The following is an 18,501-nucleotide window of genomic DNA, read 5'->3' as shown; positions in this document are numbered from 1 at the left end:
CTGGAGCTCTAGTTGGGATTACTTTAGAAGTTGATGAATCGACCGTTCATAAACCTGAATATGCTAGAATCCTTCTCGGTTGTAGAGAGGTTGAGAAAATTCCCCCTTCAGCTGAAGGAATGCTGGGAGAACAGTATTATGATTTTTTCTATGAAGTTGAAAAAGTTGTGACTGTGGGTGCTGAGAAAAGTCAGTCCTATACTGCTGTGGATAGCAGTGCATCTCCTTCCTTCCCCAAGAAAGCGAGGATGGACTCATATCCTGCTTCTTCCATGGGGCAGGGGGAGACGAATACATCCGTGACTGGTAATTTTTCCTCTCAGAACTATGGTAAGGGTATGCAGAGGCTTCCGGCAGTGGCTGAGAGTGAAGAAGAAGATGAGAGTGAGGAAGGTAACAACACAGAGCTTCTGATTGAGACTATGGCCAGAGAACATGCGGCTGAAAAAATGTCTTATTGTGGATCTCAATCTGATAAAAAATCATGTGAGAATGTCTCTGAGGATTTGAAAGTGGAAGAGATGACTGAATCTCCCAGTAATGAGATCAGTGTGCATCAAGGTGCTTGGGGAATGATTACTCCTGTTCCACCCTCACCTCTGTTTATGTGTCACGATGTGAATACTTATGGGAATGCTTTTCCTCCCTTGTCAGACTATGTGGTTTGGCCCTCCCTGCCTCACATTGTGCCTCTCGAAGAGGGTTTCATGGAAGGAGGAGAAAACTGCAGTGTCTATACAGTTGAATCTCCCTCTGGATCCCCAATTCATGACTGCATGAGTCAGGGCAGACAGAAGCAGAAGTTGGAGAAGGTGGGAGATGTGGCCACCAACGGAATGAAGAAGCGCAATTTGGAAGGTACGAATATGCCCAGCTCAAAAAATCAATTTCATGCTTTATCTGACTCTGCCATTATACTGCGTGCATCTTTGATGGGGGTACAAATACCTGATGATGACTTTGCTACTGTTGATATTTTACGTGAATTAGAACTTTCTAGATGTCTGTTGCAGGATAAAAACATTGATAGTAATTCGCAAAAAATAACTGTCAGTGATGGGTTTGGCAATGATGTGCCCCTCTCTTTAACATGGGACGATGATAGTGGAGATATTGAAGAACCATTCATCCTGGTTCAATCTAAAAACAAGAAAAAGAAGTATCACCGTAAGAAATTGGTGGTGGTTTTATCTCCCAATAAATCCAGCGGGCCTGTGACTAGAAGTCAACAGAAAAAGGGGGTGGGTAAGGCTGCTATGGAACCTGGCAGACCTACCAGAGTGAGAGATAAACCCGATCGGTATAAATGAAAGGGGTTTTTTGGAATTGTAGGGGAGTGGGTAAAAAAGGCATGTCCACCTGCCTCATTGACATGATAAGTGCCAATGAATTGGATTTTATTGGACTTCAGGAAACTATGAAGAAGTCGTATACTCCTGCTTTCTTTAGGCAAATTGACCCTTATCAAAAGTTTCATTGGGAATTGATCCCTTCAAGGGGGAAATCTGGTGGCATTCTTTGTGGGCTTAACAAGGAAAAATTTGATATCCTTACGACTAAGTGTGGTAAATATATCCTGCAGCTGAACCTGTTCGATAAGAACAAAAATTGTAGCTGGGCCTTGATGACTGTGTATGGTGCTGCACATGATGAACAGAAGCCTGAATTCATTGCTGAACTGTCATCTATGTGTCACAACAGTAATATTCCTTATCTAGTTGGGGGAGATTTTAATATCATTCGGCATGGTGGGGAGAAGAACAAAAAAACATCTATGTCCCACTTCTCGGAGGTGTTTAATTCTGTTATTCATCTACTTGGGTTGAGAGAGATTTATATGACTGGTGGGTGTTACACCTGGTCAAATAAACAAGAAATCCCAACTTTGGAAAAGCTAGATAGAGTTCTCATGTCTCCTGAGTGGGAGGATCTATACCCTCTTGCTTCTGTACATAAGATGGTCAAGGATATATCAGATCACAACCCTTTGTTAGTGGATGGTGGGAGTGCCTCCTCTAGAACACCAGGTAGAAGGTGTTTTAAATTTGATAATGCTTGGCTCAGTAATCCAGAATTCTTCCCTCTGGTTTCTGAGATCTGGTCGAGGCCTGTATACACTTCAAACCCCATTGACTCCTTGAATATTAAACTTAAGAGGATTAAGAAGTTTTTTAAGGGCTGGGGATCTAATTTTTTTGGTCACAATAAGATCAGGAGAAAAATTATCAAGCTCGAGTTGCAGGAGCTTGAAAAACTGGAAGAGACTTATGGTTTATGTGGGGATGCCTACACTAGGAAGTTGGATATTCTAGTGGAGCTTAATAAGATGTATGTGGAAGAAGAACTACACTGGCATCAATTCTCTAATGAGAGGTGGCTTCTGAAAGGAGACAATAACACTGGTTTCTTCCATAAAGTAGCCAATGGCCGTCGTAGGAAAAACTCCATGATCTCCCTGGAGTGTGGGTCCACTATTATTGAGGGCACTAAAAACCTTCTGGTCCATGCTACTGAATACTATAAATCCTTATTTGGTCCAGCTCCTGGCAATTTATGTCAGATAGATGCTGCTCTATGGTCTCAGGATGAGATGATTACTCCTGGTGACAATGAGGAATTAACTCGACCTTTTTCGTTAGAAGAAATCAAGAAAGCTTTGTTTAGCATGAATTCTAACCGTGCCCCTGGTCCAGATGATATTCCTGTAGAATTCTATCAACACTGCTGGGAGGTAGTAGCCCAAGACCTTCTATGCTTATTTGATTGGTTTCATGATGGCAAGCTAGATGTACAACGACTTAACTATGGCATCATAACCTTGTTGCCTAAGTCAACTGATGCTAGTAGGATCCAACAATATAGACCCATTTGTCTATTGCGCTGCCCCTACAAACTACTTACAAAAGCCATGGATATTAGAGCTAGCAAATATGCACACAAGCTGTTTAGTATTCACCAGAATGCTTTTATTAAGGGGAGACACATAGTGGATGGAATCCTATCTCTCCATGAAATTTTGCATTATACTCATTTCAGAAGGCAGGTGGGAGTGGTTTTGAAACTTGACTTTGAAAAAGCATATGACAAAGTCAATTGGGACTTTTTGCTTGACTGTCATAGGAAACGTGGGTTTAATTCTAAGTGGTGTGGGTGGGTCTCGCAAATACTGAAGAATGGCACAGTTAGTGTCAAGATCAATGATGAAGTGGGACCTTACATCCAAAGTGCTAAGGGGGTGAGGCAGGGGGATCCTCACTCCCCTTTCCTGTTTAATATTGCGGCTGACTGTCTGACCAAAATGGTACTTACAGCACAAAAAATGGCCTCATTAAAGGTTTAGCTGCTGATCTTATTGAGAATGGGGTTTGCATCCTGCAATACGCGGATGACACAGTACTTTGTTTTGAGCATGATATTGACAAAGTTGTGAATATCCAGCTCTTGCTTTATCTCTTCGAACTTATGTCTGGGCTTAAGATCAATTTTGAGAAGAGTGAAATATTTAGTATCGGGGGGGGGGGGGATAATGATACTGATTTGGTGTATGCCAACATGTTTGGGTGTCAAGTGGGCACACTTCCCATGAAATATCTGGGAGTCCCTGTTACTTATTCTACCCTCAAGAATGCGGATCTAGATTTCCTTGACGGAAAAATGATCAAAAAACTTGATGCATGGGTAGCATATGCAGCATCTTCTGGAGCTAGACTAACGTTGCTAGGGTCCAGTTTGGATGGAATTCCCTCTTTCCTCATGTCAATGTTCCTTTTTAAGAAGACCTTTATTGAGAAGCTGGATAAACATCGCAGACGTTTCTTTTGGAGGAGGAAAAATAAGAAACATGGATACCATATGGTTAAGTGGACGAGGATATGTCGATTGAAAAGGATTGGGGGATTAGGGATTAAAGATCTTCATAAACAAAATATTGCCCTACTTGTTAAGTGGTGGTGGAAGTTAGAAACAAGTGATGGGCTATGGCAGCGTATTGTAAGAGCTAGATACTTCAGGAACAAAACAGTGGCTACCATTTGGAGCCGCTTTTCGGACTCTCCCTGCTGGAAAGCAATTATGAAGGTCAAGGATTCTTATATGGCAGGAAGAAAAGTTAAAATCGAAAGTGGAAACCTGGCTAGGGTCTGGTATGATCCGTGGGCTGAGAATATTGCGTTGAAAGATCACTTTCCTGATCTATTTGGTATTTGCCAGGAGCAGGAATGCACGGTTGCATCTTGGGCGACTAACAACTATGAGCTGGGCTCTAGACGTAGACTGGTTGGGGTGTTGGGTGAGCAGTGGGCTTGGATGGTTATGGAGGCTAAGAAACTGTCATTGAATGACTCCCCAGATAGAATCTTGTGGGATTTTGATAGTAAAGGGAAGTTTACTACTAAATCCGTATATGTATGGTTGGAAAGAAATCTTTCAGGTCCTAACTATAGGATGGTATGGAAAGCACCTATTCCGCTGAAAATTAAGATTTTCCTTTGGCAGCTGTTTCAGAACGCAGTTCTCACTCGTGATAATATGCGCATTAGAAACTGGCCTGAAAATCCCGTGTGCTCCTTCTGTAATGAAGTCGAGACAGCAAATCATTTGTTCTTTACCTGTTCGCTTGCTCGGTCGGTTTGGGGGGTGTTGGGCATGACGGCCGGGGTTTCATGTTGCCCTCGCTCTCTGTGGCAAAGCTTAACTTGGCTTTATAAGTTCTTTCCGGATGGGAAACAGTTTTACATGATGATTATTGCTGCAATATGCTGGGATATTTGGACCCTCCGCAATAAAGTCACATTTGATAATCATATTGTTCGTTCTCCTCTTGAGGTTGTTTTCACTGCATGCTCGTTTTTGCTGTACTGGGCAGGTTTGCTAAAGGAAGAAGAAAGGGCGAAGCTCCAGGCTGGAGTGAAGAGGTTGGCTCACGCGGCTGCTGCGCTGGTGGACAGGTCCCTCCCTCGAGGTAGATCCCTTTTGGGTGACAGAGAAGGGATCCAGATTGGTTAGCAGTGCTCAGCGCTCGGTCCTTTTGCTTGCCGCCTCCCACTGGGGTTTGATGCCCGCTGGTTTTATGTCTTCTAGTTACGGTTAGCCTAGTCGCAGATGTTGTTTAACTTGCCTCATCCTGGGATTTCCTCTCCTGTCGTTTTTGGGCTGTGGTTTGTGAGTGTCATCAGGTTTTCGTCCCATGGCGGGTGGTCCGTTCCAGGATCATCCTGCGGTGGGTTTCCTGATGGTGCGCCAGCTCTCTCTCCCCTTTCAGCTTCATTTGATCTCAAAAAGCTTATATCTTTCATCCTGTTAGTTGTAGTGGTTTAGGCACTAAGAACATCTGGATACAGATTGATGTATTTCCGTTGATTGCGAAATTAATGGAAAGGGGTTGAGAGCCCGGTCGGAAAAAAGCACACATGATCAAAAGAGATGGCCGTTCTGTACGTTTTGTCCCGGCGTAATCTTCTTCGCACATTATCCTATCATGTGACTGATCGGGATCCCTGCGTCCGCCAGAAATGATATGCGTAAAAAATTGCCAATCGAAGTTTTTGCTGTCTGACAGCAGAACAAGAACATCACAGTTACTGTCCTGCAGACCCGTAACCCATTTATTAGCGTCCGCTAATTAACGATCGATCGATGTGACACACACGATCAGCACATTATAATTTTAAAAGTAATTTTTGTTGCAAGGCGGCAGTTGGCTTGGACCGATTTGAAAGTGGATGGAACATCGAGAGTGACGCGTATATGGTTTGTTGAGATCTGGCGCCAAATTAGTCGCCCAGCTGCTGCTGCAGCTATAGTGTTTTAACGTGCGCGTTTGATTAATCCGTTGTAGTGCCATTGGATTCTCATCTTTCTCTCCATGGATCTAAAATAACAGGAGGAAAGAAAATCCATTTTGGTCGCCCCTAGGATCCTCTCGATCGATCACCATCGAGCAATGGATTATGGATGGATACAAGATAGGGAAAAGAACAAGGAGGAGGAGGAGGCCGGGGTACGACATGCGTCGATCGATCGATCTCTCCCTTTCTTTGACAATTCCGTAGCGCACGGGTGCTAGTAATTCCAAATCCAGATTGCCGCCGTGTGTATCTTTTTCTTGTTTGAGGTTCAGATTCACCAAGTTCAGTTTTACATGCATGCATGGTACAGTAGTAGTAGTAGATATATGTGCATGTTACCCTAAAAAAGAAGATATATATGCATGTCCTCCACTCCACTCCACTCCACCATGCTGCTTCCAAGAAGGACGTACAATAGAAATCGAGCGTGCGTGCGTGCACGGTGCACCCTTTGCGTGCGTTCGCCGTGGCATGCACCGTCCGTGGTGGCGCGCGGCAACGGGCAGAAATCATGTTTGGGCGCGCGCGCAGACGAAGGAAATGCATGGGCTGCGCGCGGCGGTGGCCGGCTGGCGCGAGGTGGAGGACAGATCGATGGATCGGAGGAGGCCGGGGCGGCCGCGCACGGGCGGACAGGCAGGCGCGCGCCTTGTCGTTTGCCACGGCGTTCCATGGATGGATGGGCCGAGGCCGGTCGACCGACGAGCAAAGACGCCGTCTGTCTGGCTCCACCGCCTTGGACGCACCCGTCTGGCTCCGCGCGTAGCGTATATCGTTGGCTTGCAGTCAGTCAGCGACAGGGACGTGTCTAGGCCGGACGCAACGCACGGGCGAGCGCGTCCAAGCGCCAAAAGCTGTCTGTCACGCCACCACCGAGCTACCAGTACGCATGATTCCATCGCTTCCGTTCCTAATGCCTCCGTCAGAGGACAACGCCGCTTCGTCGATCAATCCTCCTTGCAACCGACAAAGGCAGCCGTTCTGATTATCAGCTGATCCGGTCCTCAGTCCGAGAGAGATACTCGCGATGAGCGATGAACTACTATAATAAACTAAACTAAACCGAACCCGTGGCAGGACAGGCAATAAGACAGACACATGTTGCTTTGTACTCCAAGTGCCGCAGTAGTGGTTCTAATCTTATTACGTTTGAATCACAGAGGCGAGATATTAAACTCCTTGTCAAACGTTTGAATCACAGAGGCGAGATATTAAACTCCTTGTCAATCTTTCTCCACTATTCATTTTCAGAGACGGTGCTGAGAGTGGATCCAAAGGGGAGGCGGGCGAGGACTGTGGCAGTGACGGGTAGTTTTCCGTGCCACCTTTCCCCGTTGGCCCTGCCGCCTGCCTTGCCTGCTGCCCTCCTGTTCTGAACTTGTGATGACGCCGCAACAGAGGGGCGGCAGCTAGCGTAGCATAGCCATAGCACAGCGCAGCTGTAGCAGCCGCAGCAGCACTGTGCCTGTGCGCGCGCGACAAGGGAAGAGGACACGCATATCGTGGAACGACTGATCGTGGATGCGTGTGAGATCCACGTCCACGCAAGGAGAGGTGTTGGCCGGGTTTATTACTCGTGATGCGGTGGTTGACGCAGCAACAACCCACCGTGCCGGGGCGCTTGGGCCACGTTGCTGCCCCGGCTGGTCTCAGTTCAGTTCATCAGGGTGAAGGAGAAAATGAGATGGAGCCGGCCGATGGGCGCACGCATGTAATGTAGGCTCGTGAGGAGCTTGTAATGCGACGCAACAACCCAGCCCAGCCTAGCCATAGCGTAACGTGAGGGCCTGCTTCTGCTTGCTTGGGCTACCAGCAAAGAGCTGGACGCTGCCTGGGAGGACGCGGCCCTTTGCTGCGGGTTCGGGGGGCCAGGCAGGCGGATTCATTGCTCGTGACTCGTGATGAGGTCCATGCAGGTCGAGCTCGCTGCTAGTAGCTGTTGTAGATCGGTCGGTTTGTTTCCCCTGCACTGCAGCGTCGGACTCTGATTTGAGGGGTCGCCATGCCATGTGCCCGCTTTGTTGTTGTTGTGTCTCGGCGCGTGAGGAGTTATGGCTCGTGAGGATCCTAATATGGTGCAGCTACCAAACGTACTCCTACACCTACTAGCCGGTTGACACTTTGACCGAGCGAGCGAGCACCGCAGCTTGGTGCCCGGTGCTGGGGCCATGCAATGCAATGCAGATAGGAATGGAGTAGATCATTTGCTGGGCGGGCTCGATCGACATTCATTTGCACTTGTTCGCTGAGCGCCGGCGTGGGCAGACCAAGCGAAGACTAGATAGACTTCATGCATCTCTGCACGGCTCTGACAGAGCACGCAGAACGGGTTGGATTGGGGCTAACTTGTTGTTTTTCCCGTTGCGACATAAATATACACAGTGTGTATAGCAAAGAGTAACCAGCTACCCGAGCTGTGTGTGTGATTAGCTGCTGTCGATCTCTGGTAGTACGTACGCAGCGCTGGGCTGGGCTGCTGCAGGCAGGCAGACAGACAGGGATCACCACCACCGATCAGATTCAGATATACTCCTAATACATGATCCAGACAGACAGAAATCCAGAACAGCGAGAATGTAATGTACGCCTAACTATAGCTAGCTACAAGCCCGTGACGAGAATAACGCGACGCAGCTGCCTGCGCCCATGGATGGATCCAGTCCGTTGGACGGGCTCGGCTTCCTTCCGCATTCATTCATGCTAGGGTACATACTCCATGCACATGCACATGCTCGCCCGACCGTACGCCCGTCGAATCATTAAACCCCCTGCTTGCCATGAGATGAGTTCGATGGATCGGTCGATCGAGGCACACGACCGCACCATTTTCTTATTTGAATTTCAAGTTCCGACATAGACGTTGTGGCGCTTTTAATTTGCTTACGAGGGCACACGCGGAGCACGCACGTCGTGGACGGAGCGCATCGGGTGCTCGTGACGGGCGTAATGCGGCGCAGCGACCCGGCCGGCCGGTGAGGGGGGGCGGGCGAACGTCGAGCTGGCTAGATTTTGAGGGGCCCGGGTCCGCGCGGGTGTGGGCCTGTGGGGGCCGTGTTGTATGTACTATACCGCGGCCTGGGGTGGTGCTCGGTGGGGGGTGGGGCAACAGGAGCACGCTGACCTAGTGACCTGCGCGACTGTGCCGGCCCGGGTGCAGTGACATGGCCTGGTCCCGCTGGAGGCAGAGTAAAACGCCTTGGGAGGTTGTGAGCCCACTCCATCTGCTCGTCAGCAGCAGCGGTGCACACACACATCTCAAACAAAAAAAAAGCAGCAGCGGTGGAGCCTTGGTGGAGCCAGGATGACTGATTTAAAAAAAGTACATAAATGATTTTCTTTTTGGAAATATCTTGTGCGCGGTTTTTTTTTCATTTCATAAAAACGCAAGTACGCAACTCTCTTGAAGTGGAACAACACCCTGATTTCACTTTTTTTTTTGTAATGCTAAGGCAGTCAAAAGCAGCCCAAAATGCGTCGGACGAGATGAACTTCAGCGAAATCTTGTGCTTCTTTGCATGCCAAAGCCTCCAACATCATTGGGTCTGAAATGCAGTGGAACTTCACAGTCGATGACCCGATATAAATGGCTTGTTCGCCGTGGCATATGACACCCACGGCATCATCTCCACCTTTTTGCAAATATTGCACCGCCAACATTCAACTTTGAGTATCATAGACGAGGTGCCGTCCGGCCTTGTTGATGATGGATAGCTACCCTAGTCCCTCTCCTTTGGACTTTCACTATCACACAATGAATGGTTATGAGGAAACCGATTTATAAAAAGATGTGTGGAGAGTGAAGAGTGGAAGTCGCCCTTATGTATCGCCTTCATTTCATGATATTTGGCGCATGGTTGAGGGAGCTCACCTCTAGCCGTTCTTGTATAGGCCAGCCCGCTGCAATGCTAGTTTTCTCCCTGTGATTATCACTCAAGTGGAGCTATCTTGCAGTTTTTTTTCCTTTTAATTTTCTCTTTTCTAACACTAATTAACATTCCAACAGATTTACTTAACTTATTTTTTTCAAAATGACCATCACGCATTAAAAAAATATCTGCAAAACTTAAATTTTGTTAATAGCATTTTAGAAATTTCACGAGATCAAAAATATGATCATGACATTTAAAAAATGTTCATGAAATTTCTAAAATCAACCATCCTATTTTACAAAAAGAATCATCAAATATGTTCAAATTTAGAAAAATCTACACATTTTTTAAAAGATGTTCATGGTAGGCAAGAAAAATTTCACTCACTAAAATTAAAAGGTTGACATTTTAAGTGAATTTCAAAACTAAAGAGGAGAAGGAAAATGAAAAAAAGAATAGAAAATAAAAAAATATAGGAAATACAGGAAAAACCAAATGAAACCTTCCAAAAATTGAGAGCTGCTCTGTATCACTCGAAATGGGCCTGCCCATCGAGCGAGTTCATGTCTTCTTTTATCATTTCATTTCTTATCAGTCAGTTTAAAAACCACTGTGACTACAAAAAAGCTGTGAACTGCAAAAAAAAATCATACGTATTTAACAAAAAAAATAATTCAGAACATTTTATTTTTTTAGAAATTCTTCATCGATTTGAAAAAATATGATTTTTTTATTTTTTATGAATTAAAAATGCTAGTGGATTCAAAGAATGTTTGGGGATGTGATATGTTTTTCATGACTTCTAATATTTCACAGATTCAAACATTGTTCGTGGATTTGGAAAATTGTTTATGAATAAAAATTGCTTACAATTTCTTTTGGAGAATAAAAAAAATATTCTTGACTCCAGAGACCATTCCTGGATCTGAAAAATTGTTCGTAAAAAATGTTTGTGGATTTCAAAACATGTTCATGAATTCAAATAAAGTTGACAAATTCATAGAAAGTATAGGAATTTGAAAAATGTTTGTCAATCCAAAAACAATTTTTAGATTTGATAAAAATGTTCATGAACAAGTTTTAAAAATAATAACAATTTTTAAATTTTGTGATCATGTTTTTTCAAACTGGGAAACAAATTTGGAATTCTGAACACTCTTTGGAAACAAGAGTATTTTTTGAGAAATGTGTGAAATTTTCAAAGCCCCCTTTTTTAAACAAACCATTTACTAAAGTTCAAACAAAATTTGAAGTTTATAAACATTTTTAAAAAAACACATGGACATATTTTTGAAAAACCAAAACTTTTTTTAAAAAAGGAACAATTTTTAAAGTTTTTTCAAATTATGATTTTAAAATATGAAAAAAAATAAAAAATAAGGAAAAATAGAAAGAAACCTAAATAACAAGGAAACAAAAAACAGGTTTTGGTTCCTGAAACCGGTCGTTGATCTGCTCGCTTCGCTTATTCTTTTATGGGCCGATCCATCTTCTTAACGTAGTGTGGGCGATGGGAGCCCGAACGATTGGTATGAGTGATCCATAACATTCATGCCAAACAACGTGTGAAAGGTTCCCAAAACCAATCCTCCCCACCCGACGTAGAAGTTTCCCAAAACCATGGTTGGGCCGCCCCGCCCAATGAGCGATGTGGGCAAGCATTCCATTGATCTGGCAATAGGCGATATATTTCTCTCGGGCACAATTGAAATACTAAAAGAAAAATAAACCGGGAAGGGATTACATGCATTTGAACTTCAATGAATTTTTCAAAAGAAGTAACATTGCTGAGTCTGAAATGCAGTGGAACTTGATGGTCGTTGATCCCCTATAAATGGCATGTTCGTCATGGCATATGACACCCATGTCATCATCTCCACCTTTTGCAGATACTGCACCGTCAACATTCAACTTTGAGTATCCAACACGAAGTGTCATTTGACCTTGCTGACGAGGAATGGCTACCCTAGTCCCTCTCCTTTGGACTTTCACTGTCACACAATGAATGTTACCTAGAAACCGATTTTATAAAAAAAATGCATAGAGAGTGGAGAGTGGAACTCGCCCTTTTTGTATCGCCTTGATTTTAATTATATCTTTTTTAGACATATATGGCGCATGGTTGAGGGAGCGTCAGGTGCTCGCCTCTCCTTGTGATTATAACTAAGTGCAGTAGCTAGCTTGCATTTTTTTTCCTTTTTAATTTCTCTTTCCTGACACGTTTTGTATTCCAACAAATTTACTTTACTTATTTTTTTTCAAAAAATATCTGTAGAACTTAAATTTTGTTAATGGCATCATAAAAAATTCACGTGATAAAAAAATGGTCTTGATAGTTAAAAAATGTTCATGAAATTTATAAATATGATCATGTTTACAAAAAAAATCATAAAAAAGATCTTTATACCATTTAGAAAAATGTTCATGAACACAAATTTTTAAAAGATGTTCATGGCTGGGAAGAAAAAGTTCATACACTAAAATTAAGATGTTTTGACATTTTTGTGAATTTCAAAACTAAAAATGAGAAGGCCAATTAAAGATAAATAGAAAATAACAAACTACGTAAAAAACACAGTAAAAACCTAGTTTGAAAAAATGTTCGAGACTCCAAAGATCGTTCGAGGATTTGAAAATTTGTTCATAAAAAATGTTCATGAATTCAAATAATGTTGACGAATTAAGAGAACGTTCAGGAATTTGAAAAATGTTTGTGGATCCAATAAAGATTTGTAGATTTGATAAAAATGTTCAAGAATAATTTATTTAAAATAATAACAGTTTCTTATTTTGATGACCAATTTTTTGAAATTGGGAAATTCATAACACTGTTTGGAAAACCCGAACATTTTTAGATAAATGTAAACAATTTTGAAATCCTGGACTGGTTGTTTGAAACAAACCATGTACTAAAGTTCGCACAAATTTTGAAGGCATTGGACATTTTAAAAAAACATGGACATTTTTTTGGAAAACCAGAACATATTTGAAAAGGTAACAATTTATGATATTGCAAACATTTTTCGAAATTATGAATTAGAAAGTCAGAAGAAAAGAAGGAAAAACAGAAAGAAACCCAAAAAACCAGGGAACAAAAAAAAACAGTTCAGGTTCCTAAAACCGATCGTGTGCTCGCTTCATTTGATCTTTGATGGGCCGGTCCATCTTCCTAGTGTAGTGTGGGCGATGGGAGCCTGAATGATTGCCATGAGTGACCCTTAGCATTTTGTGAAACAATGCACAAAATGTTCCCCAAACTAGTCCCCACTCGACCTAGAGGTTTGCCAAAACCATTGTTGGGCCGACCCACCCGACGAGCGACATGGGCGAGGGTTCCATTGGTCTCGCAATAGGCGTTATATTTCTCTTGCGCACAATTGAACTGCTGGAGGAAAATAAATTGGCAAGGGATTACATGCATTTGAACTTCAATGAGTTTTTCAGAAGAAATAAAAATTTGAAGCTCAAAGCATAGATTGGTCAGTCGGTACCACTCCTTGGTCATGGACTGCTGAGCCTAGCTCAAATGGTGAGGTTCTTTGTGATGCAACTAATCCACTAAAGGATTCAAGTCTTATAGTTAACACTGGTGCTCACATTTTTGTAGATTTATTCCAATTTTTTTGTTGATGTTTGTGCAGTGGGGGGAAACATTCTCATCGGCTACAAAGACGTCTGTGGTGACTTCGATAATTTTAGATGATGCACTGGCTCTGTCTCTTGAAGGTGCTCATAGAGATAGGGTGTACGTGCACATGAAATTTTTAAGTGTATATGCGTATATACGAGCGTTTCAGTTTGTACTGTGTGAAAAGACCCAAAGAAGCACCCGCAAAAAAAACCAAAGAAGAGTAGGACTTGAATAGGCCCAGCATGCTCCACGCCCCGGAAGGCCATCTTCACGCAAGGCCGCTAGCCCACCATTGTCAACCGAGGCCGAGCCAACTGCCAACATACGGCCATGGCCCTCCCGACAAACATGTCACAGGTCACAAGTCACAACCCACGCGCGCAACCAGCTCTTTTGCCGACCCGCGCCGCCGCCGCCGCCGCGCCAACAGTCCGCCATGACGAGGAAGCACGCGGGCACCGGCGTCCTCCGCGCCCTCGTCGCTGTCGCGGCCTCCGTCGCGTCCGCCTCGTCCCGGACGCCCCCGAGGCGCGCCGCGCCCTACCTCGCCGTCCTCCTCCGCCGGGGCCGCGCCGAGGCCGCGGCGCGCCTCAACCGCCACCTCCGCCTGCTGCCTCTCCCGGAGTCCCCCGCCCTCCTCTCGGCGCTCCCCTCCGTCCGCGACGCCGTCTCCTACAACACCGTCCTCGCCGCGCTCTGCCGCCAGGGCTGCCTCGACGCCGCGCTCTTCCTCCTCCGCGTCATGTCGCACGAGCCCCGCCTCGCCTGCCGCCCCAACGCCATCTCCTACACCACCCTCATGCGCGCGCTCTGCGCCGACCGTCGCGCGGGCCAGGCCGTCGGGCTGCTTCGGTCCATGCAGGACTGCGGCGTCCGCCCCGACGTGGTCACCTACGGCACGCTCATCCGTGGGCTGTGCGACGCCGCGGACGTTGACAAGGCCGTGGAGCTGCTGAATGAGATGTGCGAGAGTGGTATCGAGCCCAACGTGGTTGTGTACAGTTCTTTACTCCATGGGTACTGCAAGACCGGGAGGTGGGAAAGCGTAGGCAAGGTGTTCGAAGAAATGTCTGACAAGGGTATTGAGCCCGATGTTGTGATGTACACTAGTTTGATCGATAGCCTGTGTAGACACGGGAAGGTAACAAAGGCAGCGCGGGTGATGGAAATGATGGCGGAGCGGGGGTTGGAGCCAAACGTGGTGACCTACAATGTGCTGATCAATTCCATGTGCAAGGAAGGGTCTGTGAGGGAGGCGCTCGATTTGCGGATGAATATGCTGGAGAAGGGCGTGCAACCAGATGTTGTGACATATAACACACTCATCACAGGGCTATCTAGTGTGCTTGAGATGGATGAGGTGATGGCGTTGCTAGAGGAGATGATGCAAGGTGAAACTAAAGTTAGGCCTGACTTGATGACATTCAACTCGGTTATACATGGACTTTGTAAGATTGGTTGGATGCGGCAAGCGTTTGAGGTCCGTGCCATGATGGCTGAGAATGGATGCAGGTGTAACTTGGTGACATTTAACCTGCTAATTGGTGGACTCCTTAGAGTCCACAAGGTAAAGAAGGCCATGAAGCTGAAGGATGAGATGGCTAGTTCTGGACTGCAGCCTGATTCGTTCACCTATAGCATATTGATAAATGGCTTCTGTAAAATGCGGCAAGTTGAACGTGCGGAAAGCCTCTTGTCTGAAATGAGACGTCAAGGGATGGAGCCTGAGCCAGTTCACTATATTCCTTTGCTTAAAGCTATGTGTGATCAAGGCATGATGGGGCAGGCTAGGGATTTGTTCAATGAAATGTATATGAACTGCAAATTAGATGCTGCTGCATATAGCACTATGGTCCATGGTGCTTTCAAATCAGGGGAGAAGAAAATTGCAGAAGAGTTTCTTAAAGATATGATTGATGAGGGACTGATTCCTGATGCTGTGACATATTCTATCCCAATCAACATGTTTGCAAAATCTGGAGACCTGGCAGCGGCGGAGCGGGTGCTTAAACAGATGAAAGCAAGTGGCTTTGTGCCTGACGTTGCTGTATTTGATTCACTGATCCAAGGTTATGGAGCTGAAGGCGACACCGAGAAGGTTCTTGAGTTAACTCGTGAAATGACAGCCAAGGGTGTAGCACTTGATCCTAAAATTATTTCAACTATTGTCACTTCTCTTGGGGCAAGCATTGAAGGGCAAGAGTTATTGCAGAGCTTGCCTGGTTTTGATAAAGAAATATCAAAAGGCGATGCCATTTTGCCCCATGATGTAATGAATATGCTACAAAAACAATGCACCAAACCTGAATCCCCTGCTCCTTGCTGAGCTCTGATCCCAATTCAGGTGCTTGCGTGTATGTTGCCTTCATATTTGAAATCTAATATATGTTCGGTTAGTCTAAATCTGCTAAATGTCTTTGATATTTTCGTCCATTGCTGGAGTATGGGTGTTAGTATATTACTTTCAGCTGGCCGATATCCTAAATTATGAGAAATAACCATATTATAGTCATTGCATGTTATGTACCTATTACCCTCATGATTAATGCAGGATTGCTTAATCTGCTCTTCTCTTCTCAATGTACCAGTGCAGTCTATATCATCCAAGGCAAAGCTGAAAGCAATGACATGTGAGAGTAAACGTACATACTCAAATGATCAAATCTTGCTCACACACTTATTTGTCAGACTCTTGGTTAAGTGGCATCTTCAAATTTCATGTGGTACGACAATTCAGCATCCTTAAAGAGTTGCGGATATTTTGACATGTAGTGGTATGTATCTTCAGATAAACTAAACAGTTGGAGTGTTGACATCAAAGATGGGATGTTCATAAATCCAGCAAGGAGAAATGCCATCTTCACTAGGTTTTAAGATGAGCATGTCCACGACAAAGATGGTTTATAAGGGGCTAACCGCCAAAGCTTGTAGGGGCTTTTCACAGGTTCCAAAACCCGCTGAGGTAGCCTGAACCAAACAACACAGCTGCTCCATTTACCAGGTTTGGTATGGGTTTCAAACCAAACCTGTCGGGCTGTCTATACTGATACACTACCAGGGTGGTATGGTTGCGGCGCACCAGACACTTTGAGCCTGAGTTGCGTGGTGGAGTTGTCGATGGCAGTATGGCACCATCTCTCATCAAAGCCCGAAACCTGCTGCTGTGTTTCCTTGACATGCCACTACCTCCGAGCAAGAGTTTTTCTACCAGCGATGACGAACGGATCAAGAACCATTCCTGCAATCCTGCTTACATGCCAGTCGCTCTGCAGCCAATGTTCCAAAGGCCTTATCCTTGCTGGCAGAGTTAGAGGTGGCCGGTGGGCATCTGTATTGCCAAGGCCTAGTATGGTAATGCTCGTCTCTTTTAGTTCTCCTTCTCTTTGACGAACCAATTTTGTTGTATTTTCATGTACTATATGTGTAGCTTCTTGTCCGGATAAAAAATTGTGATCTAACCTTGTTCCCACTGTCAATTTCTTTTATTGTAATATATTGTTACACTGCAGTACTATTCTTTTGGTTCACATTTTTGTTAAGAAGATAAATGTTCAAAATTTATTTTTTTAGATTACACACATTCAAAATTACTAGCTATGTAGATTGCCTCCTCATTAGTCATTAATATGCCAGAGCTGGATGCAACAAACTCTTAGCTTAAAGTTGTTATTAATACTTTAATACTAGTGTTGCTGAAACAGCCGCAGTGACAGGACGTACTATGTGTAAACTCAGGCTTTGGCAGTTTGGAGAAGACATTGCTTTGGTTACCTATCAAGGCTTGAATATGCGTTTGGTCACTGATCAGCTCGAATACCATGTCTTGTTTATGGACAGAGTTTTGCTCTGTTCTTAGAAAAACTACAAAGGATTAATCCATTTAATTTCTGCGGCCAATTTTCAAGTGTGTTCTTTGTCCTGTTAGGGAAGGGGAGCCTTAGCGCAGTGGTAAAGCTGCTGCCTTGTGACCATGAGGTCACGGGTTCAAGTCCTGGAAACAGCCTCTTACAGAAATGTAGGGAAAGGCTGCGTACAATAGACCCAAAGTGGTCGGACCCTTCCCCAGACCCTGCGCAAGCGGGAGCTACATGCACTGGGGCTGCCCTTTTTTCTTTGTCCTGTTAGGGTTGTAGTGGGAAAGTGAGAGCATCATCTGTTATGTGCTTCCCAAAGTTGCGCTTGTGTTAGTCGGACAGTTCTTTTGGTGGTAGGTTTATACATTTGAGACAAAAGTCTGCTAGTGCGATGCCATACGCTCCGTTATTTCAGGAACATCTTGTTTAAATACTGACTTTGAAGCTTATCGTTTCCCTGAGTAAAATTCTTTGCGCGTCGTTAGAAATTGATTGGATCATTGTGCTCCTTATTTGGTAATTGTATCGAGGGGCGATGATTTCCTCCCTATGCTGGCTTTGGTCTAATGATCTTTGGTACCTTTCAAACATGTAATTACAGCTTTGTGCTGTTTCCCTTGTTTACCTCGTTTTTCTTTCATTTGATCTTTGTGTCTGTCGAATTGCTGTTACTCTCTGTGTCTGTTGGTCTCGAAAAGGAGGCTCATCAGTAGTCAGATAATTCGATCATACAACTAACCTTTGCATTAACTAGTATTTTCCTGGCCGGTGGGCATCTTTATGGCCAAGGCCTAGTATGGGTAATGCTCATCGCTTTTTAGTCCCACTTCTCTTTGATCAACTGATTTGGTGTATTCTCATGTATATTTTGCAGTACTATTCGTATGGTTCACATTTTCTGTTAAGAAGATAACATCTCCAGAATTACTCGCTATGTAGATTACCTCCTCATTAGTCATTATTAACAATAAGTTTGGAGAAGACAGTGCGTTTGGTTACCTATCAGGCTTGAATATTCGTTTCGTAAACGATCAGCTTGAATATCATGCCTTGTTTACTGCCAGAGTTTTGCTGAGTTAGAATCCATTTAGTTTCTGCTATATATTTTTAGGTGTCTTCTTTGCCCTGTGAGGGCTTGCAGTGGGAAAGTGAGGTCATCATTTGTTATGCTCTTTGCAAGTTCCAGTTATTATGTTAGCCAGGCAGTAGGCAGTTCTTTTGGTGGTAGGTTTATACCCCCAAAAAGGTTCAGCTAGTATGATGCCATGCGCTCTGTTATTTCATGAATATCTTGTTTAAAC

The 18,501-nt window shown here is 44.5% G+C and overlaps 1 protein-coding gene across 3 annotated transcripts; it reads left to right on the top strand.

Moving 5' to 3' along the window:
• Positions 1 to 13,702: 13,702 nt before the first annotated feature.
• LOC123187918 (pentatricopeptide repeat-containing protein At4g28010) lies at positions 13,703 to 16,860 on the top strand. Of its 3 annotated transcripts, none has more exons than XM_044599913.1 (2): positions 13,703 to 15,690; positions 15,940 to 16,860. In XM_044599913.1, the coding sequence occupies exon 1, from the start codon at positions 13,783 to 13,785 to the stop codon at positions 15,670 to 15,672; it is 1,890 nt and encodes a 629-aa protein (XP_044455848.1). In that variant the 5' UTR covers positions 13,703 to 13,782; the 3' UTR covers positions 15,673 to 15,690; positions 15,940 to 16,860. The 3 variants fall into 3 exon arrangements, with proteins under 3 accessions (XP_044455848.1, XP_044455846.1, XP_044455847.1); XM_044599911.1 differs by having other exon boundaries at positions 15,935 to 16,860; XM_044599912.1 differs by having other exon boundaries at positions 13,703 to 15,700; positions 15,935 to 16,860.
• Positions 16,861 to 18,501: the final 1,641 nt, after the last annotated feature.

Source organism: Triticum aestivum, chromosome 2A (genome assembly GCF_018294505.1).
Source record: "Triticum aestivum cultivar Chinese Spring chromosome 2A, IWGSC CS RefSeq v2.1, whole genome shotgun sequence".
Lineage (NCBI taxonomy): Eukaryota > Viridiplantae > Streptophyta > Magnoliopsida > Poales > Poaceae > Triticum > Triticum aestivum.
Note: the sequence above shows the minus strand (reverse complement) of the source record. Positions and strands in the feature narration are given on the sequence as shown.

Bases quoted from the DNA above. Each gene is read 5' to 3' on its own strand.
- LOC123187918 (XM_044599913.1), top strand. From the start codon at position 13,783: ATGACGAGGAAGCACGCGGGCACCGGCGTCCTCCGCGCCCTCGTCGCT.